Below are 19,409 nucleotides of genomic sequence, written 5' to 3' on the forward strand. Positions count from 1 at the left end.
TGTGAAGTCAAAATTAATATTTATTAACGATGGCAAGGAGCAGAAACTATAAGGCTTTCAAGACCTGTTGCACTGAGTCCAACATATTTTCTTGGAGTGATATTTGTGGACTGCAAAGGGCAAGTCATCACACCCTCTTCCCCATCCACATAGGATAAAAAAAAAAAAAAACAACTCTGAAAAGCCCGACATTCCAGACTGCACTCAAGCTGAAGGTTAAACTAAAATAACAAAAATGCTGAGAATAACACTTGAGACTTCCACATGTGAAATGCACGAGGCAACTGCCTATTGCTTACTCTGACAATAGCAGCAATGCTGTGATGCACTGTCCCAACAAAGCTTTCCCGAGGACTCGCCAGTCCAAGAGCTGGCAAGCCCATCGCTTAATGAATGGTCTCTTTCATGCACTTTGTGTGGCTCCCCAACAAAACTATGAGAACACGACAATTATTTTAGTTGCCCAATGTAATAATGTCTGTCAAATGTCAAGACCATGGCAGAAAGTGTAGTAGCACTTAGTAACACGAAACGCTGGCCTTTAAAAAAGCTTTCTCACCTTGAACATAAATCCTAATTGGGTGATGCAGAATAATATGGACACAATTTGAATTCATCTGCTGCCTGTCGTGGTAACAAACCGTAATTCTGCCAGCAACTGTCCCCCAAGTTCTACAAGGGTCAGCCCCTACCCCCCATGAAAACCTAAAGACACTACTCGCTAGATGGTTTTACTGCTAACGTCTCACACCACTTCCTACAGTTTCTTGCAACATGACCTGCACATGTGAGTTCACCCATTCCAAATGCCAATAGGCTATCCACAATATCGACAGCTACCAGCTTCTCCGTAGCTATTCTATGCTCTTTCCATCAACGTTGAAAAAAATAAATAAATAAAAAATAAGAAAAAAAGAAAAACATTCCTGCTGATGTTTAAGTTTCAACAAGCTCGGCATATGGCATTAACCAGTCAGACTGCACACTATTTTCCTAATTCCTGGTTTCAACAGCATGAACATGCTAGGGTGAGAAAACTTCTTTTCACCCAACTAGTGAGGCAACGCCAGGACACCAGTGCTTCCATGTACAAGTGCCCAACCACATCCACCCCACAAAAACATGCCCCAACTATGAACAACTTGTATATTAACCTCTACAGATCCATACAGCATGCCTCTTTCTCCCTGCTTCAGACAAAACATCAGCATGTCTGACTTCAGGCCTCTCAACAAACAGGTCATCTTTGACGCACTTGCAGCTGTCGTTCTGACTAAGAGTAGGTTAAGCTGAAAAGCTCAGCATTTTACAGTGAAATGGTTTGTGAGTCAGGTGTTCAAACAGAACAAGTACTGGTTGAATGCTGAACATGGCAGACTTGTTTTACCACACGCACAAGCACACGAACAGAACCATGCAGCAGAACAATGGGTGGGTTACAGCACTGTCCAGGATTCCCTAGACAACAACCAGGTAAGGTGCCAACATTTTTCAGGTTTCAGGAGAAAATTCTGGTCTGTTCTTAGTCTTTTCTCTGAAAAACAGTGACAGCTTTTCTTCTGGCATGCAGCCACTCAGCATATTCTGCTTCCACAGTGTGCCATTCTGCTTCATCACAGGTCATGCACTTCTTGTGGATGCAGGTGCACGGACACCAGATGAGTTCTCTAGCCTGAATTTATTGTGTGCTGTTCTTCATCTTGTTATTATATCATGTAGTTGTCTAGGAGGCTGCTGTAACGCCTTGAGTCTGCACATAATGAAAAATGCCACATTATTAAACAGTTTCAGTTTGTAAAAACAGCAAACAATTGCTAATAATTATGTGCAGTTTTCCCAATTTAATAACCTAGAATATGAATGATCATAAATTCAGACAGACATCAATGTTAAGAGACAGCCTGAGTCATATCGAATCTGCCATGGTCATGCGTCCTGTAAGACATCATCCCAAAGCAAAAGTTGATTCGATCGGGCCTAGATGAATGTCAGAAAAGTAACACTTGTTCTATATTAATGTCTGCATACACATTTAATGAAAAACCTCCAAAGAATAACGACAGAATAAGAACACCACTGATTTACATAAAGATTGTGCGATTTGCCCTAATGCTTTGTTCTCTGGATGTGTATTGGTAAAAAGCAAATTTTTGGCTTAGTAAGCTTGTTTGAAATACACATGGCTCTGTTGATAACAGTTGACGTATGTAGCTACACCCGTCATCAGAGATTGACTTGACTTTTACACACACACACACACAAAAATGTAATGTATGAAATAGGAACAATCCTAAAGAAGTATTGAAATTTTATTACTCTGCAATATAAATCTTTCAAGCAAGCAAATTTTATTCCTTGAATAATACTGACCTTTAAAGCGCACATCAATTAACCTTTTTGCATAAGTAATGTGTTTATAAAATTAAATTTTTGTGACCAATTGTTTGTGTTTGTTAAAAAAAGACTATATGTTAAGAGAGCATCTTTGTCTATCACTGTATGTGTACTGATCATTTGCTCTTACCTGGAGAATTAGTTCCCCTATAAATCTTCAGGCAAGCATAAATGACAGAATAGGCATTACTAAGGGAAAGCAAAGAAGAAGAAGAAAATTGAATAGATCTTAGTTGAAGAACTTTATTTCAAAGCTTAAATAACTGAACTTGAATTTATAGGTGTCTGAAGACACTTCATGAAATGAAACCAGACTGGTTGATCTCCCTACTATGGCCTCCTCTTAGTTCCGACCTAATTTAGTTTATGTTAGCAAGTATTAATAGGGAAGTTTTATTCTATAAACCTTACCTTGTTAGCTGAATTGGACCTTTCTTCTGCGTTTGGCCCACCTGAATTTCTGCCCCGTCCTCCACGGCCTAAAATATATTTAAAATTACAAGGTAAGCATGCAAGTGCTGACTAAGAAGATGAAGTCTTTGTTGCAGGTGCTCATAACCACAGAAAAGGGTATGTGAAACAAAAGCGGCCAAATGTCAGATATGAAAAGCCAAAAGAGACAGCAATGCTGATCAAGCTGATAAATAACGAACCTCTAGATAATTAAAACTATAACCATGTACTATAAATTTTAACACCAGTTTTTAAAGACTAATCAACAGTTGAACACATCTTATAAAAAATAAATAGTTAAGAAATTACAAGGTTTTAAATAATTTTGCAGGAAAACATTTTACAAAAAATAAATAACAATTCAGCTGACAAATTTAAAAATCAACACACACATAAAAAGAGTTAAAATCAAAAACATACCACTAAAGTTGTCTCGATTATAATTATCTCTCTGGAAACCACCATATCCACGCCCTCTGTACCCTCCACGGCCTCGATAACCACCTCTACCTCTCCAGCCACGACGCGAAACAGGAATGCCAAAAGTCTCTGAATTCAGTTTACGCTCTTCTCTCCAGGTTATGCGATTACCTCTATTAAAAAAAAAAAAGTCAGCACCAATGAAAGATTCTCTCAACTTTCTGTGCAATTAATGACAAATGCTGAAATGAGGTAACCTCTTTTAAATTAATAGCTGCTGATTATAACACCAATAACGAAATATCAAATGTATCAATATCAAAGCAACTGAGCACAGTCCTTACCCACGAGACTTGGCAGTGGCTTCACAGCTGATATTGTCAAAGAATGACTTGGCCTTGTCATAGTACACAACATTATCTTCTTCCTCTTCCCCAGTATCCTCAGCTTCTTCTGCTGTCCCTGCCCCCTCCTTGTCGCCATTGACTTGTTTATCATCTGTTTTATGCACAATTATATTCACTCTTAACCATTCCCTCAAAATACTGGTGCACATAAAGCCCTACCCCTCCCAAATAATGTGGGCAAACTGTCTTGCACACATGGAGCACACAAAAGTAAATCAGCATAATCACTGAAAACTAAGCTACAGCGATGCCACACGCTACAATAAAATTAACCTTGCACATAAATCTTTACCTTTTGACCCTTAATGTTACTATTTCAGAAAGAAAAAAAAAACATGCCAGGCCTCTTTATTACTGGGCATTAAACTATGAAAACGTGCAAAACTGCAACTTACTGATGGTTAGTTTCTGTTTCAGTTCCTTTTCAATTTCATCTTTGTCAAACTGGGCATTAGAACTCTCAAAATCAAAATCATCTTCGAACTTCAAAGACTCTGCATTCTGCCTTCTGGATCCTCGTCCACGTGCACTTTGACGCTGGGCAGACCCACCTCTCTGGCCACCTTGTTGACCACCACGTGGTGCCATGTTGCCTATAACAGTGTGGACATTACTGTTTTTTGTCTACTGGCTAGCTAGACCACAACAATCCATCCATCAAAACAACCCCCCATCCATCAAAAATTACTAGAAGGATCTCCCTGCTGAACTTGACATGCCAGCCACAACCTCACCCCTAACCCTAACTATCACGCAAGCAAGTTCAGAAAATTTAGTCATTCTTTTATTCACTTGATCACAGAAGTGTTCACTGCCAAGGGTTCAAGCCAACTAGATCACAGCATTTAGAATTTTTTAACGAAAGTTAACAAGCCAACAGCAATGAACAATTCGCACAAAGGTAATCCCTGGAAAGTTGAAATGGCTTCAGAACTATTTACAGCATAGGCCTGTCTAAACGGGTTAGAGGAGAGAATGCTTATTCCAATGGTAAGCACATTGCGGTTCATGTGATCATCATGTCTTTAACCCAGGCTTAAACATTAGCCATATTCGGTATCTATCTATCTATTCCTCTTTGTGCATCAGGTTGCACATAAGGCCTCAACCAGAGTCCGCCACCGATGTCGATCGGCTGAAACCCGCTCTAGGTGACCCCATGTCCAGCCCTTTCCTTTCATCTCCCTTTCCACTGTTCTTCTCCAAGTTTCCTTTGGGCGGCCTCGTTTTCTTCGGCCGTCTGGAGTCCATCGTAGGGCGACTCTGGAAAGGTCTGCTGTCTGCTGGCGGAGCACATGTCCAATCCATCGCCAACGCCTTCGTTGAACCTGCGTGGTGATGGACTCGGTTTCACTTCTTCGGTGGAGTTCTTCGTTGGTGATGGTGTTTGGCCAAAAGATGTTAAGTATGCGCCTGAGGCATCTGTTTTGGAAGACGTCAAGCTTGTTACTGATGGTTTTGGTCATCTTCCAAGATTCTGATCCGTAAAGGAGGGTGCTGATCACATTTGACTTGAAGATTCTCAGCTTGATCTTCTGGCTGATGTTTTTTGCCTTCCATGTGCTCCTGAGTGAGGCAAAGGCCTGACTGGCTTTCGCCAGTCGGCTCGAATCTCCACCTCCGCATCCCCAGTGTTTGACATTTTGGACCCAAGATAGGTGAAACTGTCAACTTCCTCAATCTCTTCTCCATTTAGTTTGATGCTGTCTTGGACTCTGGCGTTCACTCTCATACTGTTAGTCTTTTTTGTGCTGACCTTCAAGCCAAGGTTTCCAGCTGTTTCTGAGAAGGCCTTTGTTTTTTCCTGCATGTCTTGGTGGCGGTGTGACAGCAGGGCAATGTCATCAGCAAAGTCCAAGTCTTCCAGCGTTGTTGTTGCTGTCATAGTCATGGTCCATCTGAGCCCTCTCCTCTCGCTGTCGGTGGAAGTCTTCATGATCCAGTCCATGGCCAGGATGAAGAGGAACGGCGACAGAATGCAGCCCTGCTTCACCCCGGTACTGACGTTGAAGGGGTCTGTGAGCTCCGTGTCACAGACAACCTGGGATTTGAAATCGCTGTACAGCATTGCAATGACCTGAACAAGTTTTGCAGGGACTCCGTAATGCCTCAGGATCTTCCATAAGGACTCGCGGTGGATGCTGTCAAAAGCCTTCTCCAGGTCGATGAAATGATGTACAGCGGTGTGTTCCATTCGTTGCTCTGCTCCAGAATCTGTCGCAGAATGAAGATGTGTTCGGAGCAGGATCGCCCAGGACGAAATCCTGCTTGCTGTGGTCGGAGGTCTTTCTCAAGAGTTGCCGTCAGTCTTGACAAAACAATCTTGCTGAAGACCTTGCTGGTGAGGGAAAGAAGTGTTATGCCCCTCCAATTATTGCAGTCTCCAAGATCTCCTTTCTTGGGTAACTTGAAGATGAGCCCTGTCTTCCACGCAACAGGGACCTGCCCTGATTCCCAAATTTGCCTGAAGATTTCAGTCAGCTTGGGAGCTGTCACATTCACGTCTGCTTTCAACATCTCTGCTGTTATTCCATCTGCCCCTGGTGCTTTGCCGCTCTTCATTGTCTTGACTGCTGCTGTCACTTCTTCCAGGCTTGGTGGGTCTGTGCAGATGTCAAGGTCTATAGCTGCTGGCTGGATGTCTGCAAGCTGAGGGGATCTGGTCTGTTCAGAACCGACTCAAAATGTTCCCTCCAGCGCTGTAGTTTTCCTGCCTCTCCCTCGACGACATTACCGTTCACGTCTTTCACTGGCACATCACTGTTCTTAAACCCGTTGTTTAGCTGTTTGTTTATCTTGTACAGTGTCTTCAGGTCATTTTTACTTGCTGCATTTTCTGCTTCATCTGCCAGTTTCTCTATGTGATATCTTTTGTCGGTTCTTGTCATCCTCTTTACCTCTTTGTTCAGTTTTGCATATCTTTGTCTGTGTTGTTCCTTCAGGCGTTCAGATCTGGTGCTGTTGATTCTTTGTTTGGCTGACTTTCTCTCTTCTATCTTCCTCCATGTCTCTTCTCTAATCCACTGTTCTTTCTTTTTCCGTTGGAAGCCAGTATTTTCTCTCCTGATTCCTGTAAGACTCGATTGAAGTCGTCTAAGGTCATCTCTTGTTGGTCTCCTAGTGCCTGGAACCTGTTCTTTACTTCCATAGCAAAGGCCCTTTCGGTGGCTGGATTTTTCAGTTTGCCGGAGTCCACTCTCTGCTGACGTGCCTGTTTTCCTCGTGATCGACGCAGCTTCAGAGAAACTGTGGCTATCACAAGAGTGTGGTCACTGGCAATGTCTGCTCCTCTGTAGGCTCTAACATCTTGAAGTGAGCTCCTCCATTTTCGGTTGATGATGACATGGTCTATCTGGTTCTTTGTGATCCCATCTGGTGATGTCCATGTTGCCTTGTGGATGTCTTTGTGTGGGAAGAGTGTGCCTCCAATCAGTAGGTTGTTTTCTTCACAAAAGTCTGCCAGTCTCTCTCCATTGTCATTGATGGTTCCGATTCCATGTTTGCCCATGACATGATCCCTGCAGGTGTTGTCACTTCCCACCTTGGCATTGAGATCGCCGATGATGAGCAACATGTCGTGGGCTGGAACGCTTTCTGAGGCTGCCTGGAGCTGATCGTAAAAAGCATCCTTGTCTTCTGCCTCAGAGTCATTTGTTGGTGCATAGCAGGCTAGCACTGTCAGCTTGGTGTACTTGGAATGGAATCTTGCTCTCAAAAGCCTGGGTCCATAAGGCTTCCATTCCAGCAGTGCCTTTTCCGTTTTCTTGTTGAGGAGTAGAGCTACTCCTTCAGAGTGCTGAGCGTCTGATCTTCCTGAGAACAAGATGGTATGTCCTGACGCTAGTCTCCTCTTTCCCGTGCCGGTCCATCTGACCTCACTGACTCCCAGGATGTCCAAGTTGTAGTTGTCAAACTCCTTGACTAATTGGAGCATCCTGCCAGTCTGGTACAAGGTCTGGACGTTCCAGCACCCACCCCTCAACTTCTGCCTCGGCTTCAGTAAATCCGCTGTCGGGGCGCCAGCTCCCTTTCGGGTTTGGCTGTCGTCCGTCATTAGTCCAGTCTCCTGGTGTGCTTCATTACCTTCGCCATCTGTGACGAGTTCTCTGGTTTTAGTTTCTGTAACAGGATTTTTTTTACATGGTGGGGTTGTTAGCCCTACCACAACCTATTTTACCTCTAGGTGAGGTGTCCACCTTAGTCGCCTCTTACGACATGCCTGGCTGGATGGCAGGGACCCTATTCTTGCAATGCTTGCTAGGCAAGCATACCCCGGGGTCCCACAGGGGCATATTCGGTATCAGTGCAAGAATTTGAAAGAAAATCAGAAGGATGGTAGTGTGAAAAATACATTTTGCATCAAAAGCCATACTTTTAAATACAAACATGTGGACCTAGCTAATTATATATCAACTTGACCAGGTCACCACAATACTGCAATTTTTTCGAGCTGCTTTCTCGCCTTAAATCCTGGTGTGTAACCTTTCAATACTATATACACGTGTGCCTGACTACCTACCACGCCCTGCACTTCGAGGACGACTCATTTGATTCTGCCCTTGACCATGAACAGCTTGAGAAGCACGCTGCTGCTGCTGCCTGTTGCCTGTGCGCTGGTTCTGACCTCCTCCCCCACGCCGATGCTGTTCTACACGCGTCTCTTGATGACCCCGACTGCTGCCCCAACTTTGCACGTGCTGATTGTGTGATCCCTCTCCTGCCCCAGTCTTATCAGGGCTTGACTGTGTCCCCTGGTCCAAAGTTGGTGATTTACCACTCGGAGGAGGTGTAGAGCTACGTGACCCTGTAAAATACAAAATTCTGACTCTTCACCTTTAGTGTACTTACAGGAGATATGAACTATGCATGAAGCATGCATTCTTGCAGTAACAAAACTCAATGTTCCAGGTGAGAACGAGACAGGGTGTATAGGATACAGCCTTTCACCTATATTGGTGTAGAGAACAATCTTTTGAGTACCTACAACAAAAACTGTAATTAATCAACATTTTCATAAAAAATACAAGTATTTAAAAATGTTTCACCATACAAGTCACACCCCAAGCACATTTTATGTACTTGTATAATATGTGGACGGACTCCTCTTAATGCAAAGACCATGTTTCCCCTGCATGTAAAGGGGGTGGGGGAGTAGGACTGGTGGTAAAAACGGACTTAAAAGTATCATTCTGTTGCTTTTTTAAATAGAAATACAAAATAAATCACACAGATTATGGTAAGATTAAAAGGCAGCAGACAAAACATCACTGCACAATTCTGTCTCTGCAAGGATTTGTTTCGGTAATGAAATATATTTATTGTGGGCAGCTTTGTGGATATTTATTTATATTAGCATAAATTTAGCAATAGTCCTACTTTTCACATTTATAACATGCATCTTTCATGCTACTCTTCTCCAACCCTGGAAAATATATTGAAGCTTATACTGTAAGCAGTTGTTTTGCTCACCACGGTGACACTAGTAATAAGTGTGCTTTCACAAACTTTCATGCTTAAAACGTTATATCGGGAACCAGCTGATGCACACAGGTCATTCCTGATCCAAAATGTCAACTGCTAACACAATAGTGATCTTTTCCACCCATTTCTTGAACTGTTTGTATGTTCTAACCATAGAGTATGCAGGATGAATGTGCTGATGTGCTGAATTGATGAAATACCCTCATCGAATCATGCTCAAAAATTCTGAACAGAAACTGACAAGTAAATAGCCAGGAGTGATTTATACGGTGATCCCAGAAAACTTGAAATAGCTCCCAAAATTTTTACAACTTAGAGGAAAGAATCCCAATGGCATTCAACGTGATACATAGCATTTGATTGTCATGTGCATAACCAATCCATTCTTTATCAAGCCAAGGCTTTGAAAAAATTTTTTTGCATAAAACACAAAAATAAAACTGAATCTAATGTATCGCATATTGAAGTATCAAAATCTGGTATTATCTTAAATCTGACTAGGTCACCACCAAAACTGCTATTTTCCCAAGCCGCCACTGCACTGGCATGCAAGCAACACGTGATACTGATTTCCAGTCAGTGTTCTAACCAGCAGGGAAATGCCAGACAGTGTTTGCAGTGGTGGACACTTTCCAACTTCCAGCTGTGTTGCTAAAATTATTACTACTTTGTGAAGGAAGTGGAGATTGTTAAACAAAATTGTACTGTGTTTTGGCAAATAACATAGCTCACAGTATTACACAAGTGACATAGAACTGCTTTTCAAAATAGTTACAGCTTTGCATGATACACAGTATCTTGCCAAAATCTACCGATGTATCATTAACCATCATTATGTATCATCTTTATGAAGATCACAATGCATTCTAACAAAGATTAAATATTAAAAAAAAATAGATGAGGGGTAACATTTAAAGGCTTTAATGAATTACAAAACAATGATCCCAGAGCTGAGTAATGTCAAGCTTAAGCCGCCACAGTCATTCTATAACTAAAACCCTACCACTGTTACGTATGTACAGATTACGGAACTCTGTTCAATAATCAAAAACCCAAGCATCCAAGTAATTCAGAAATACTTTTAAAGAAGATAAGTTTCTAATAAACAATAATTTCACCCATACAAGATTCAATTCCACCCAGGGACTGTAGATATGAAGCAAGAGTGAGTCGTTTCCCTTGGAAATAAATCGAGACCCTCAAGTAAATGCATTTTGTTTCTGGTTATGAAGCAATGCCTAGACCAGTGGTTCTTAACCTGGGTTCGATCGAACCCTAGGGGTTCGGTGAGTCGGTCTCAGGGGTTCGGCGGAGCCTCCGCCCCGGAGGTCAAGACACACCCGCAATTCGTGAGGACACTAAAGAAGGGTTCGGTGAACGTGCATATGAAACTAAAGAAGGGTTCAGTACCTCAAAAAAGGTTAAGAACCACTGGCCTTGACACTGCGGTCACTACTTTTATGTTTGTTTGCCATAGGAAACATTTATCCCTGCTTAATAACTACTGCTTGTCCGGATATCATTTCATAAATCAGAGGCTTATCCACAAGTTCCCCATGACACCCTGGGCAAACGACTTACCTATGCTTTATAACTACAGCCCCTGCTAAACACACTACTGCTGTTTTAGTTGGGGATCTGTGGTCTACACACACAAAGTGTAACAGAGAGACCCCTTAAATTCATTTGGTATGCAGCACTAACAGTTTACAAAAAAGCTGCATTAACAAGACGGTCTGTTTTTACCAGATTGTGATGACTGGACTGGCCCAACCTGACTGCCCTGCTCGGCACTGGGAGAGACTCTAGTGTATGAGGGAGATGTACCCCGGGAACCTAAAGGCAGAGTGGCAAGATTGAACTATTTGACTAAAGTGTATTTAGACTTATTACTAGTCATCAGTGCTGCCCTTGATCAGTCGAAGATTTTCGCTCAGTGATACATCAGGACGTTTACTTTGATTCACCAACATCATTTCAAGAGCAACGGGCGTTGAGAACTGCGTAAGATTATCCACTGAAAACTTACACAATTTTACAGTGTGTTAAAGTTCTAGAATAAAATCTTGATAAAATACCGCTTCATAAAAAGACAGATGTGAAATAAAGGTATTCTTTAGTATGGTATAAAAAGGAGTTATTTTGCACGAACAGCTGATTTGGAAATTTGCAGGAAAGAGCCATTAAATCACTTCCCCCTACACCCCCCCACCAAAAAAAAAAAAAAAATAACACAATTTCAGACAACAAAGCAACATTATGTGGTTTTAGGCACAGCATAATGGACAATACTTCATGTGTAAACAAAATGTACATGGAGGTTCTGTATGTCCAAAGATAGGAAAATAAGCTCAAATATTTGTCATTATAGCATAAACCTTTATGTTTAACTTTTACTGAAAGGACAGGAAAAAAGCATATTACAGTATTACCTCTATGTACGAGTCTAAAACGTCCCACAACCGAGCTTGTACATCAAAAACTTGTATACTAAAGCTATTTTTCCTATACAAAATAAAGGAAATAGGATTAATGCATTCCAACCCTCCCACAACACAATTTATATGTAAATACAGTATAATATACAGTTCTGTTTAGTAAATATTAATGGCACTATAATATAAATAATATAGACAATAAAAAAAAAAAAAATATGCTATAGCACCAGGCTTTTGTAAATCACACAAACTTTGTCGCAAATGATTGTCTCCATCATTGTCTTTCCAGCCAACTGCTTCTCTTTCACCCACAATAGCCGCAATCTCTTCACTTTTTCATTCATACTCAACCTTCTCTTCAAATAATGATGATCCCTTTGGCTGGTGTGATGCTCATGATCTGGTCCTGTTTCAAACTTTTACATATTGAAGACGTACTATAATCATACTTGCGAGCAAACTCCATTATCCCAACTCCACGCTCCTGGCATTCAGGTAGTTTAAATTTGTCCTACCTGCTCAAACTGGCCATACAGCTGTGTACTGTGCACTTACAAGTAGGGGTAGCATCACAGAATACACTGTTATGTGCATAAATACACAAGGAAGGCAACTACTGGTACCTTTAGGAAATGTTCCAATATAGAATGATTCCCTTATGTTTGAAAGTAGGCAAAGGTTCAGCTGATTAAGGGCCATGTTAAAGCTGATTGCCAGTTACACAATTCAACATGAGTTTGTACTCAAACAACCGAAAATGAGATGTAAACAGCAATATTTAAATTCTAATGTATATTTGAATAAATATGTTTGTTTGATACTTTATGCTTGTATAAATTATGTAATATTTTTTGGTTAATTTTTTACTTTTAGACCTATTTCCCATTTGTGACTTCTGTCCATGCGGTTACAATCTTTCATTTGATTTTACTACAAGTAAAGAAAACCTATATTTCTTAAAATTCACACCCCATAAATGTTTTTAAAATGCTCTTTAAAACGGAGTATCACAGATAGTTGTCTTTATTGAAGGTTAATAGAAAATTTTTAAATGCTGGTCAAAATTTCATTCTACAGCATCTAGAAAAACTGTCACGGGCATTCACCGTTACGTACAGAATGAGCTAATGATTGATCTCATGTTTCTGTTCCATGAAGATCATACACTTCTTTTTAACACTGTCCTTGCAATGCTAGCAAGTGAGCAAGAGTTGCCAAGTGCTTTATGCTACAACATATAAATGAAACAAGCTCATATATCAAATTTCTGTTGGTAAGAACAAAATTTCCATGAATTTTGGCTTGTTGCTTGATTTACTCGTATATTGGTTCACTCGTATGTAGAGGTCTTACTGTAATTGTAAAATCCTAAAGCAAACTACAGAAATGATATGAAAAGTATGCAACAAACTAACCTGTCTGTGGAGGAGGTTGCTGAGCAAAGCCAGAAGATGGAGGCACAGCAGGTTGAGAATAATGAGGATAGCCTCCAGGTGATGGAAAAGGCTGGTAGCTGGGCTGTGCATGGTAACTGGGCATGGATGAAGTTTGGAAGGAAGGAGGGCCACCTGACTGCTGAGATGACTATGACAAACAAAGTGGATGTGGTCTCAAACATAATGTTTTATCATAAGAAAATAACTACGGTAGGGACCATAATTTATCTTCTAGTGAAATCTTAATAAAAATATAAATTCAACGTATACCACTAAGTGAAAAAAATTTAATAAGCAGTTATGTTCCTTGATTTTTCAGATTTCTATGTAGCATGTTCAGGGTAACAATATTAACTGAATGCTGCAAAATGATTTACATTCTTTGGCTGCTACCTTTCTTTGCACTGTTCTGGGAGTTGTTCCCAGGCAAAAAGTTTGAATTTTTTTTTTTGTGACTTAGCTACTTCATGGTAAATCATGTCCAGAGTGTCTGCTATGAAATGACTCTAAGACGCTTTCTGTCAACAAACCTGATCAACAAACCTGATCCTACAATTTTTTGAACATCTGAACTGAATTTTCAGCAAGATTTGTGACAATGAAACCAAGTTTTGTGTGTAGCCTATTCCTGACATTATTTTATCCAAAGGATTTACTTCTGGATAAGCAGCTGACAAATGACTCTGATCTAATCAAATTGAGATGGGAAACTTTTGACTAAGATTTATTTTTTATAGAAAAATATAACTATTGTACCTTTACAGAGTTTTTCATTTTATGATTCTTTGAAAATTATAAGAATTTATGCATTTAGAGAAAAAAAGCAGTTTGGTGAATTTAAGAATATTTAAAACTTATTTTATATACCCATTGGACTGAAACCAAGATAACTGTCAAGAAAGGCACCTGGGTTGTGAATATGGATGAATGGTTGTTAATGATTTAGCATATGATTTATGTAAAGCGGTATAAGCAAATCTTTGGGAAAGTGCTATATAAATTCTCATTATTATTACTTAACTGAATTTATCAAAACTACCACTTCCATACTGTTAGATGACAATGTTGATTTTTTTTTTTTTGGTCACTATGTCACTTGGACAAAAAGCTTTCAGAGAAAACAAACTGTTGGAAATAGCTTTGTAGTTTACGCACTAAAATCACAGTGCAACTTAATAGGCCAGATGGGAGCATGCTGATCTACATGTGCACGACCAAAACTCAACCATAAGCCATTTTCAGTACCAGCACAACACTTTGAAAGAAAATTGGTGAGAGAGTGACAATTTGCTGTCATCTCAATTGCATTCTTTAAGCCACTATAGGTAAACCTTATGAGGACCTTGCGTATTCCTCCATAATTCAACTTACAACCAATAGTTTGTGCTTTATATAAATATTTTTGGAATAGGGGGGAGGGGAGACATCAATTGAAAAAATAAAGAGTTCCTAGCTATCATACATTACAAATCAGCAGAAACGCAAAATAAATTCAGTACATCTTGAAACAAAAAAGACTGTTCATTGGGTCATTGGTCCTTTCATCTCCAAACCATATCACCTACCTGTCTCAAATTGACTCTGCTATGACAATACTTTCAACACATCAAAATTTGAATTGATCACCAAAGACAAAAGTAATGACTCATATCAAACCATGTCAATAAAGCCATGTGTTGTTCAAGCAGGTTCAGCCATATTTTCCTATGAAGACCCCTCTCCGTCACATATGACCTAATTTTGGTGCATTTTACACAGATTAACTTGGAAGGTTTTACTGTCATTTCCTGTGGCATATCACCTTAAGCTCTTTACAATACATCACAAAATCCACTTCGCATCTGTCTTTACCTTGACGATGGCAGGGTCTTGTGGAAGGCCCCCCATTGGTTGTTGTTTAGGTGGCTCACAAACATGCAAGTCTTTAATGTCACTGCCACGGAATATGATGTATTCAAAGATCTCATCTCTTGGTGGTACAGGACGATCAGTTGGTCTATCCTCTGTACCAAAAGATCTCACTGCAAACAATATAAATATGAACTTTACTGACAAACCTTTCAAATACAATCAGTGTTAAAAAAAAAGTTTTCTATTAAATGTAAACGAGTAATCTGTAAATTAGTACATGCATTTATGATCTGTGATGGTTTCTGAAAATTGTTACCATCTCCTTTTAATGATAAGTAATAATGATTTCACTCTGCCATGTTTCACTCGCTTCAGCAGAGACCTTGAGCTGAATTGAATAAACTTAAGTGATGATCACTCTTTTGCAGTTTCAAATGATAACATTACTTCCTATTCTCAATAACTTCCCAGCATTCTATTCTCATGATGTCACTAACTTTATTCTCTGGAGTCGTTACCGTTAAATCTACAGGAATCGCCCTTTACAGCCGGAATGCAGCAAGTCCTCGCATTGTTTTTTCTTCTACATCTTTGTTACTCTTTTGTGAAGTTGTTTAACATTTTTGTTACTATTTTGTATTCTTATACTACATCTTTGTTACTACAGTAATCCCTCGTTTAAGGCGGGAGATAAGTTCCAGAACCATCAGCAATAACCAAAAATCCGTGAAATAGAAACAGTACATTTATTTATGTACAATAATTATATATTATATTAAAGACTTTATAAATTCCTCCATATTTTTACGCTACATAAACTTTTCCCATTTCCTTAGTAACCAATCCCACACTGTTCTCCACATGTATTGTACCTTTACAGCAAATAAACGAACAAACACATAATTTGTACTGTATTGTAGAGTAATACAGTGCCTGTAATAGAATGAAAGATGGAAAAGTATACAATGAGCCACTGTACTGAGCCAATAAGGGGCTGGGATACAGAGCAGCACTCTCTGGTCACTTCTCTAGCAACCAACCAATCGTTGTTTACAATTGTGAGTAGGCGGGTAGCGTCTCAGGCAAGCAAAGCTGGTTCCTGTGAGTAATTACATACACTATTCATATAAATTTTATTTGTTAGAATTAATATAAGTAATATATTTTGATACACTTTGGGATTTTTTTTCATCTATATATATTTTTTTTTTTCCCACTGAATTTCGCAGAAAATCTGCAAAGAAGTGTAGACCCATAAATCATTTTTCCCATTAATTTCTTATAAAAATATGCAAAATAGTGAAGCACGAAAGATGAGGCGCTAAGTGGCAAGCGATTAGTGCATTTTATGATCTTGATCAGCGCAATGAATCTAATTTTAGGTTGAGATATTGCCCTTTATAAATTCCCAGTCATCATTATCATCTTTTCTAAACTAATTACATTTTCAAAAATAAGCTCTCCAGAGGCTTATCCAGAAATGCAGAAAATGCTTTTTCATATCTTTTGTTCTGTTTAATTTCTGGAATGACTGCAAATTATAAATAGTGAACCTTATGCAGTTAGGACAAGGGAAGGAATCAAAACTTTACACCAAAATTAGTCGGGAAAATGTTTTATGTAAATATATTTCTCTGCCTATAGTATCCAGGGGGCCTACACTTTCCTGTACAAACCAATGGTGTACTCAAGATTATCTCAAAAACGTAGGTCGTAACAAACTTCTACAGTACTAGCATCATCGGTGCATCACCGTTATTCAACTCGCACACTGTGTTCACCTTCAGCCTATTGTGTTAAGTTTTGTTAATATTAACTCAGTCCCATATCCATAAATTTTGTTAATGTTGCGGATTTAAATGTATCCCAGACAAGATCTCTTCAAGTTTTCAAAAGTATCACCCTACGAACTGCTGTCTAGCTCTGAGTACAGAATAATAAAAACAAGCTAGATTGCATTCCCTTTCCATGAGTGTTTCATCGTGACTGAATGTTCTACATATTGGTCAGTGGTATTTGGCTATTTCCTCACAACTCTAAACAAATGCATTTATCAAATTGCAATTTAAATAGTTCAATCGTACGCATGAAGTCTTTGTCTCCCCTCACCTTTTGCGAGTGCGACGGTAGATTCATTAGGATCAATGGTATATAATATGCCTTCGTATCGAATTTCTGCTTTCGATATTAGGCTTATTTTGCTGCCAAGATATGGAATTCCTTGACTCATGGTTGTTATATTACACGATCAACTACGAGGTGATGATGATTGCAGATACAAAAACGATGGCGTTCTCTTTCAATATAAAATGGCGTTCATTTTTGCTGTTAACCGGAAGGTGGCGTTAGTGTACCACTTTGTACCCACAATCCTCCTCTGTACGCATGCGCTGTTTCATTCTGAAATTTGGCGAGCTAGGGAAATGGCGGACCCGGGGTCCATCGACGATTTCTTGTCTTCAGAGATTGATGAAAATGCGGTAAACGCGTTAGTTGGATCCCTTGAAACACAGCTAGCCTCCCCAGCCAGCACGCAAGCCACAAAAACTCTGTCAGATTCATCGTACAACAACAATCATATAGGTAATACGACATCAACAGTCAATGCTTCCTCACGTCCACTTTACCTTGCAAACCAAACAGTAGCCCAAAAAGGACTACCAGTTTCGAATAATACCACGATGAATTCTCATGTATCTGTTTCAACTCCCAAACTTTCAGGGTCAGATATCTTAGGCATATCATCTATTATTAATTCATCTAGCACGCCAGTTTGCAGTGGCAGCGTATCTCATGTGAATGTAAACACACCCTCAGTTGGTACCAATGGTAGAAATGCTGAGGGTCAGAAAAAGAACATCACCCCAACTATTAGAATTGTAACAAGTACATCTGTTGCGACCACCAATACAACTCAGTTCATTACAACTGTTGGTAGTGGAGTAAGTCAAACTGTTGTGCCCGCGTTAGCAACAAACAATGTACATGTGCATGGTAGCACCATGGGTGCAGTAACAAGGACCAGTTCCAGTGCTGCCAGCAACACAATTTTTAATCTGGCAAACACAATTGCAGCAGAGCAGAAACCTGTAACTGTTGTGCATAATGGCAGTGCGCATTCTATTCAGGTTTGTAAAGACCGTGCCATAATACCACAACAGCAGTTTATCATCAAGCAAGAGGGGAATTCAACAGCAAAACAAGAAGGAACAACCAACCAGCCATTCATTGTAAAATCAGAAACGGGAACCACAACAGTGCATCTTAAGCAAGAAGGAACAGCTATTACACCTGTTGGAATGCAGGGATCTTCCCCAGTGAGTGTTTCACATTCAGGCAACATTGTTAATACTACACTGAAAGGTGTTACAGGAACTGCTAGCCCCAGTGTGATCACCGTTCGACCCCATCCTCACCAGCAACAAGTTGTTGTACAGTCAGCTCATGGAATGGTTACAACACAGGCAGCCATGTCTCAACCAATGCAGGTTGTCAATGTCTCTGCTACTCAAGCAGCTCCACGTTTAGCCAGTGTAGCACACGTCAAGCAAGGGATTCGTGTAGCTGCACCAATCAGAATTGCCCAGCAGCAACCAAACATTGCTCCCAGACAGCCTGGCCCTACAACATCCACAGTAAGTATTTGAAAATAAACAAACTGACTGCAAAATTGTATTTGTCATCAGATAAATATCCTATATAGTTATGTATGTCAGCATCTAAGATTTTTAGGGATGACAGTCTTACAGTGTTTACATTATTTCTGCAGGAGCAATTCATGATTAATATAAACAAAATAATAGAGTTATTAAGAAAAAGGATGGATATAAACTACTCTGCAACAAAGTGTTTAAAAAAATAGAATAAAGTGTGAGAAATGTCATGTTATTGAATAATTGCAGTTCAAGCTTATACGAGCTTATCTTTGGCCTGGCAGCATCATGTAAATATACAGTAAATGTTTAAATGTCTTTGTATAAGAATGCACTCATGCATCAAGGGTACTTCTCAGTGCATCATATATTGTTTTAAAGATTAAATATTAACCCAATAATCAATATGTGTTAGTTGATTTATTACATGATGCTAATTAAAAAAATCTGAGCATGTAATTCTTTAATATTTACCTTTGAACACAGCAGTTCTTACTTGAGTTTGGAAAGAGGTCAAGACCTCATTTAGTGAGGTTACAAAAGTAGGGTAACCTGTTGAGCAACTGCTCATCAGCATGTGCTTAAAGTTAATATTTTTGTCAGTAACTAACAGCAGCAATATGTTCTGGTAATTTCCTGTAACTTATAGCTTTATTTCATATTTGACTGAATGTATGCAAATTTTCTTTTTAATTTTTCTTTAAATTTTGTCTTTGTCCTTTAATCATGAAAATTCAAAATGCATTTTATTTTTGATAGTACAAGGAGTTTAAACTCTACTAGTTTTTTGCTTCATATAAACTTTTTATGCAGTGCTAGCTCTTTCAAGTATAGTGTCTGTCGATTTTAGCTAGTCATGAATAACTGTTGTTGAAT

At 39.5% G+C, this 19,409-nt stretch overlaps 2 protein-coding genes across 3 annotated transcripts in view; one reads left to right on the top strand and one right to left on the bottom strand.

Moving 5' to 3' along the window:
• Positions 1-17,145, bottom strand: LOC112576489 (protein LSM14 homolog B-like). 2 transcript variants are annotated; one of them, XM_025258955.1, is made up of 10 exons: positions 16,990-17,145; positions 14,881-15,050; positions 13,009-13,177; positions 10,902-10,991; positions 8,194-8,478; positions 4,070-4,267; positions 3,612-3,765; positions 3,268-3,440; positions 2,806-2,873; positions 1-1,750 (listed from the first exon to the last, which is right to left on the bottom strand). In XM_025258955.1, the coding sequence occupies exons 1-10, from the start codon at positions 17,108-17,110 to the stop codon at positions 1,724-1,726; spliced, it is 1,455 nt and encodes a 484-aa protein (XP_025114740.1). In that variant the 5' UTR covers positions 17,111-17,145; the 3' UTR covers positions 1-1,723. The 2 variants fall into 2 exon arrangements, with proteins under 2 accessions (XP_025114740.1, XP_025114742.1); XM_025258957.1 differs by lacking the exon at positions 10,902-10,991.
• LOC112576488 (transcription initiation factor TFIID subunit 4-like) overlaps positions 17,107-19,409 on the top strand; it is a 19,512-nt gene continuing 17,209 nt past the window's right edge. Inside the window, exon 1 of the mRNA XM_025258954.1 lies at positions 17,107-18,515. Coding sequence (XP_025114739.1) covers positions 17,109-18,515 — 1,407 coding nt within the window. The 5' untranslated portion in view covers positions 17,107-17,108. The remainder of the gene's footprint in view (positions 18,516-19,409) is intronic.

The sequence above is a fragment of the Pomacea canaliculata genome, linkage group LG12 (genome assembly GCF_003073045.1).
Source record: "Pomacea canaliculata isolate SZHN2017 linkage group LG12, ASM307304v1, whole genome shotgun sequence".
Taxonomy (NCBI): Eukaryota; Metazoa; Mollusca; class Gastropoda; order Architaenioglossa; family Ampullariidae; genus Pomacea; species Pomacea canaliculata.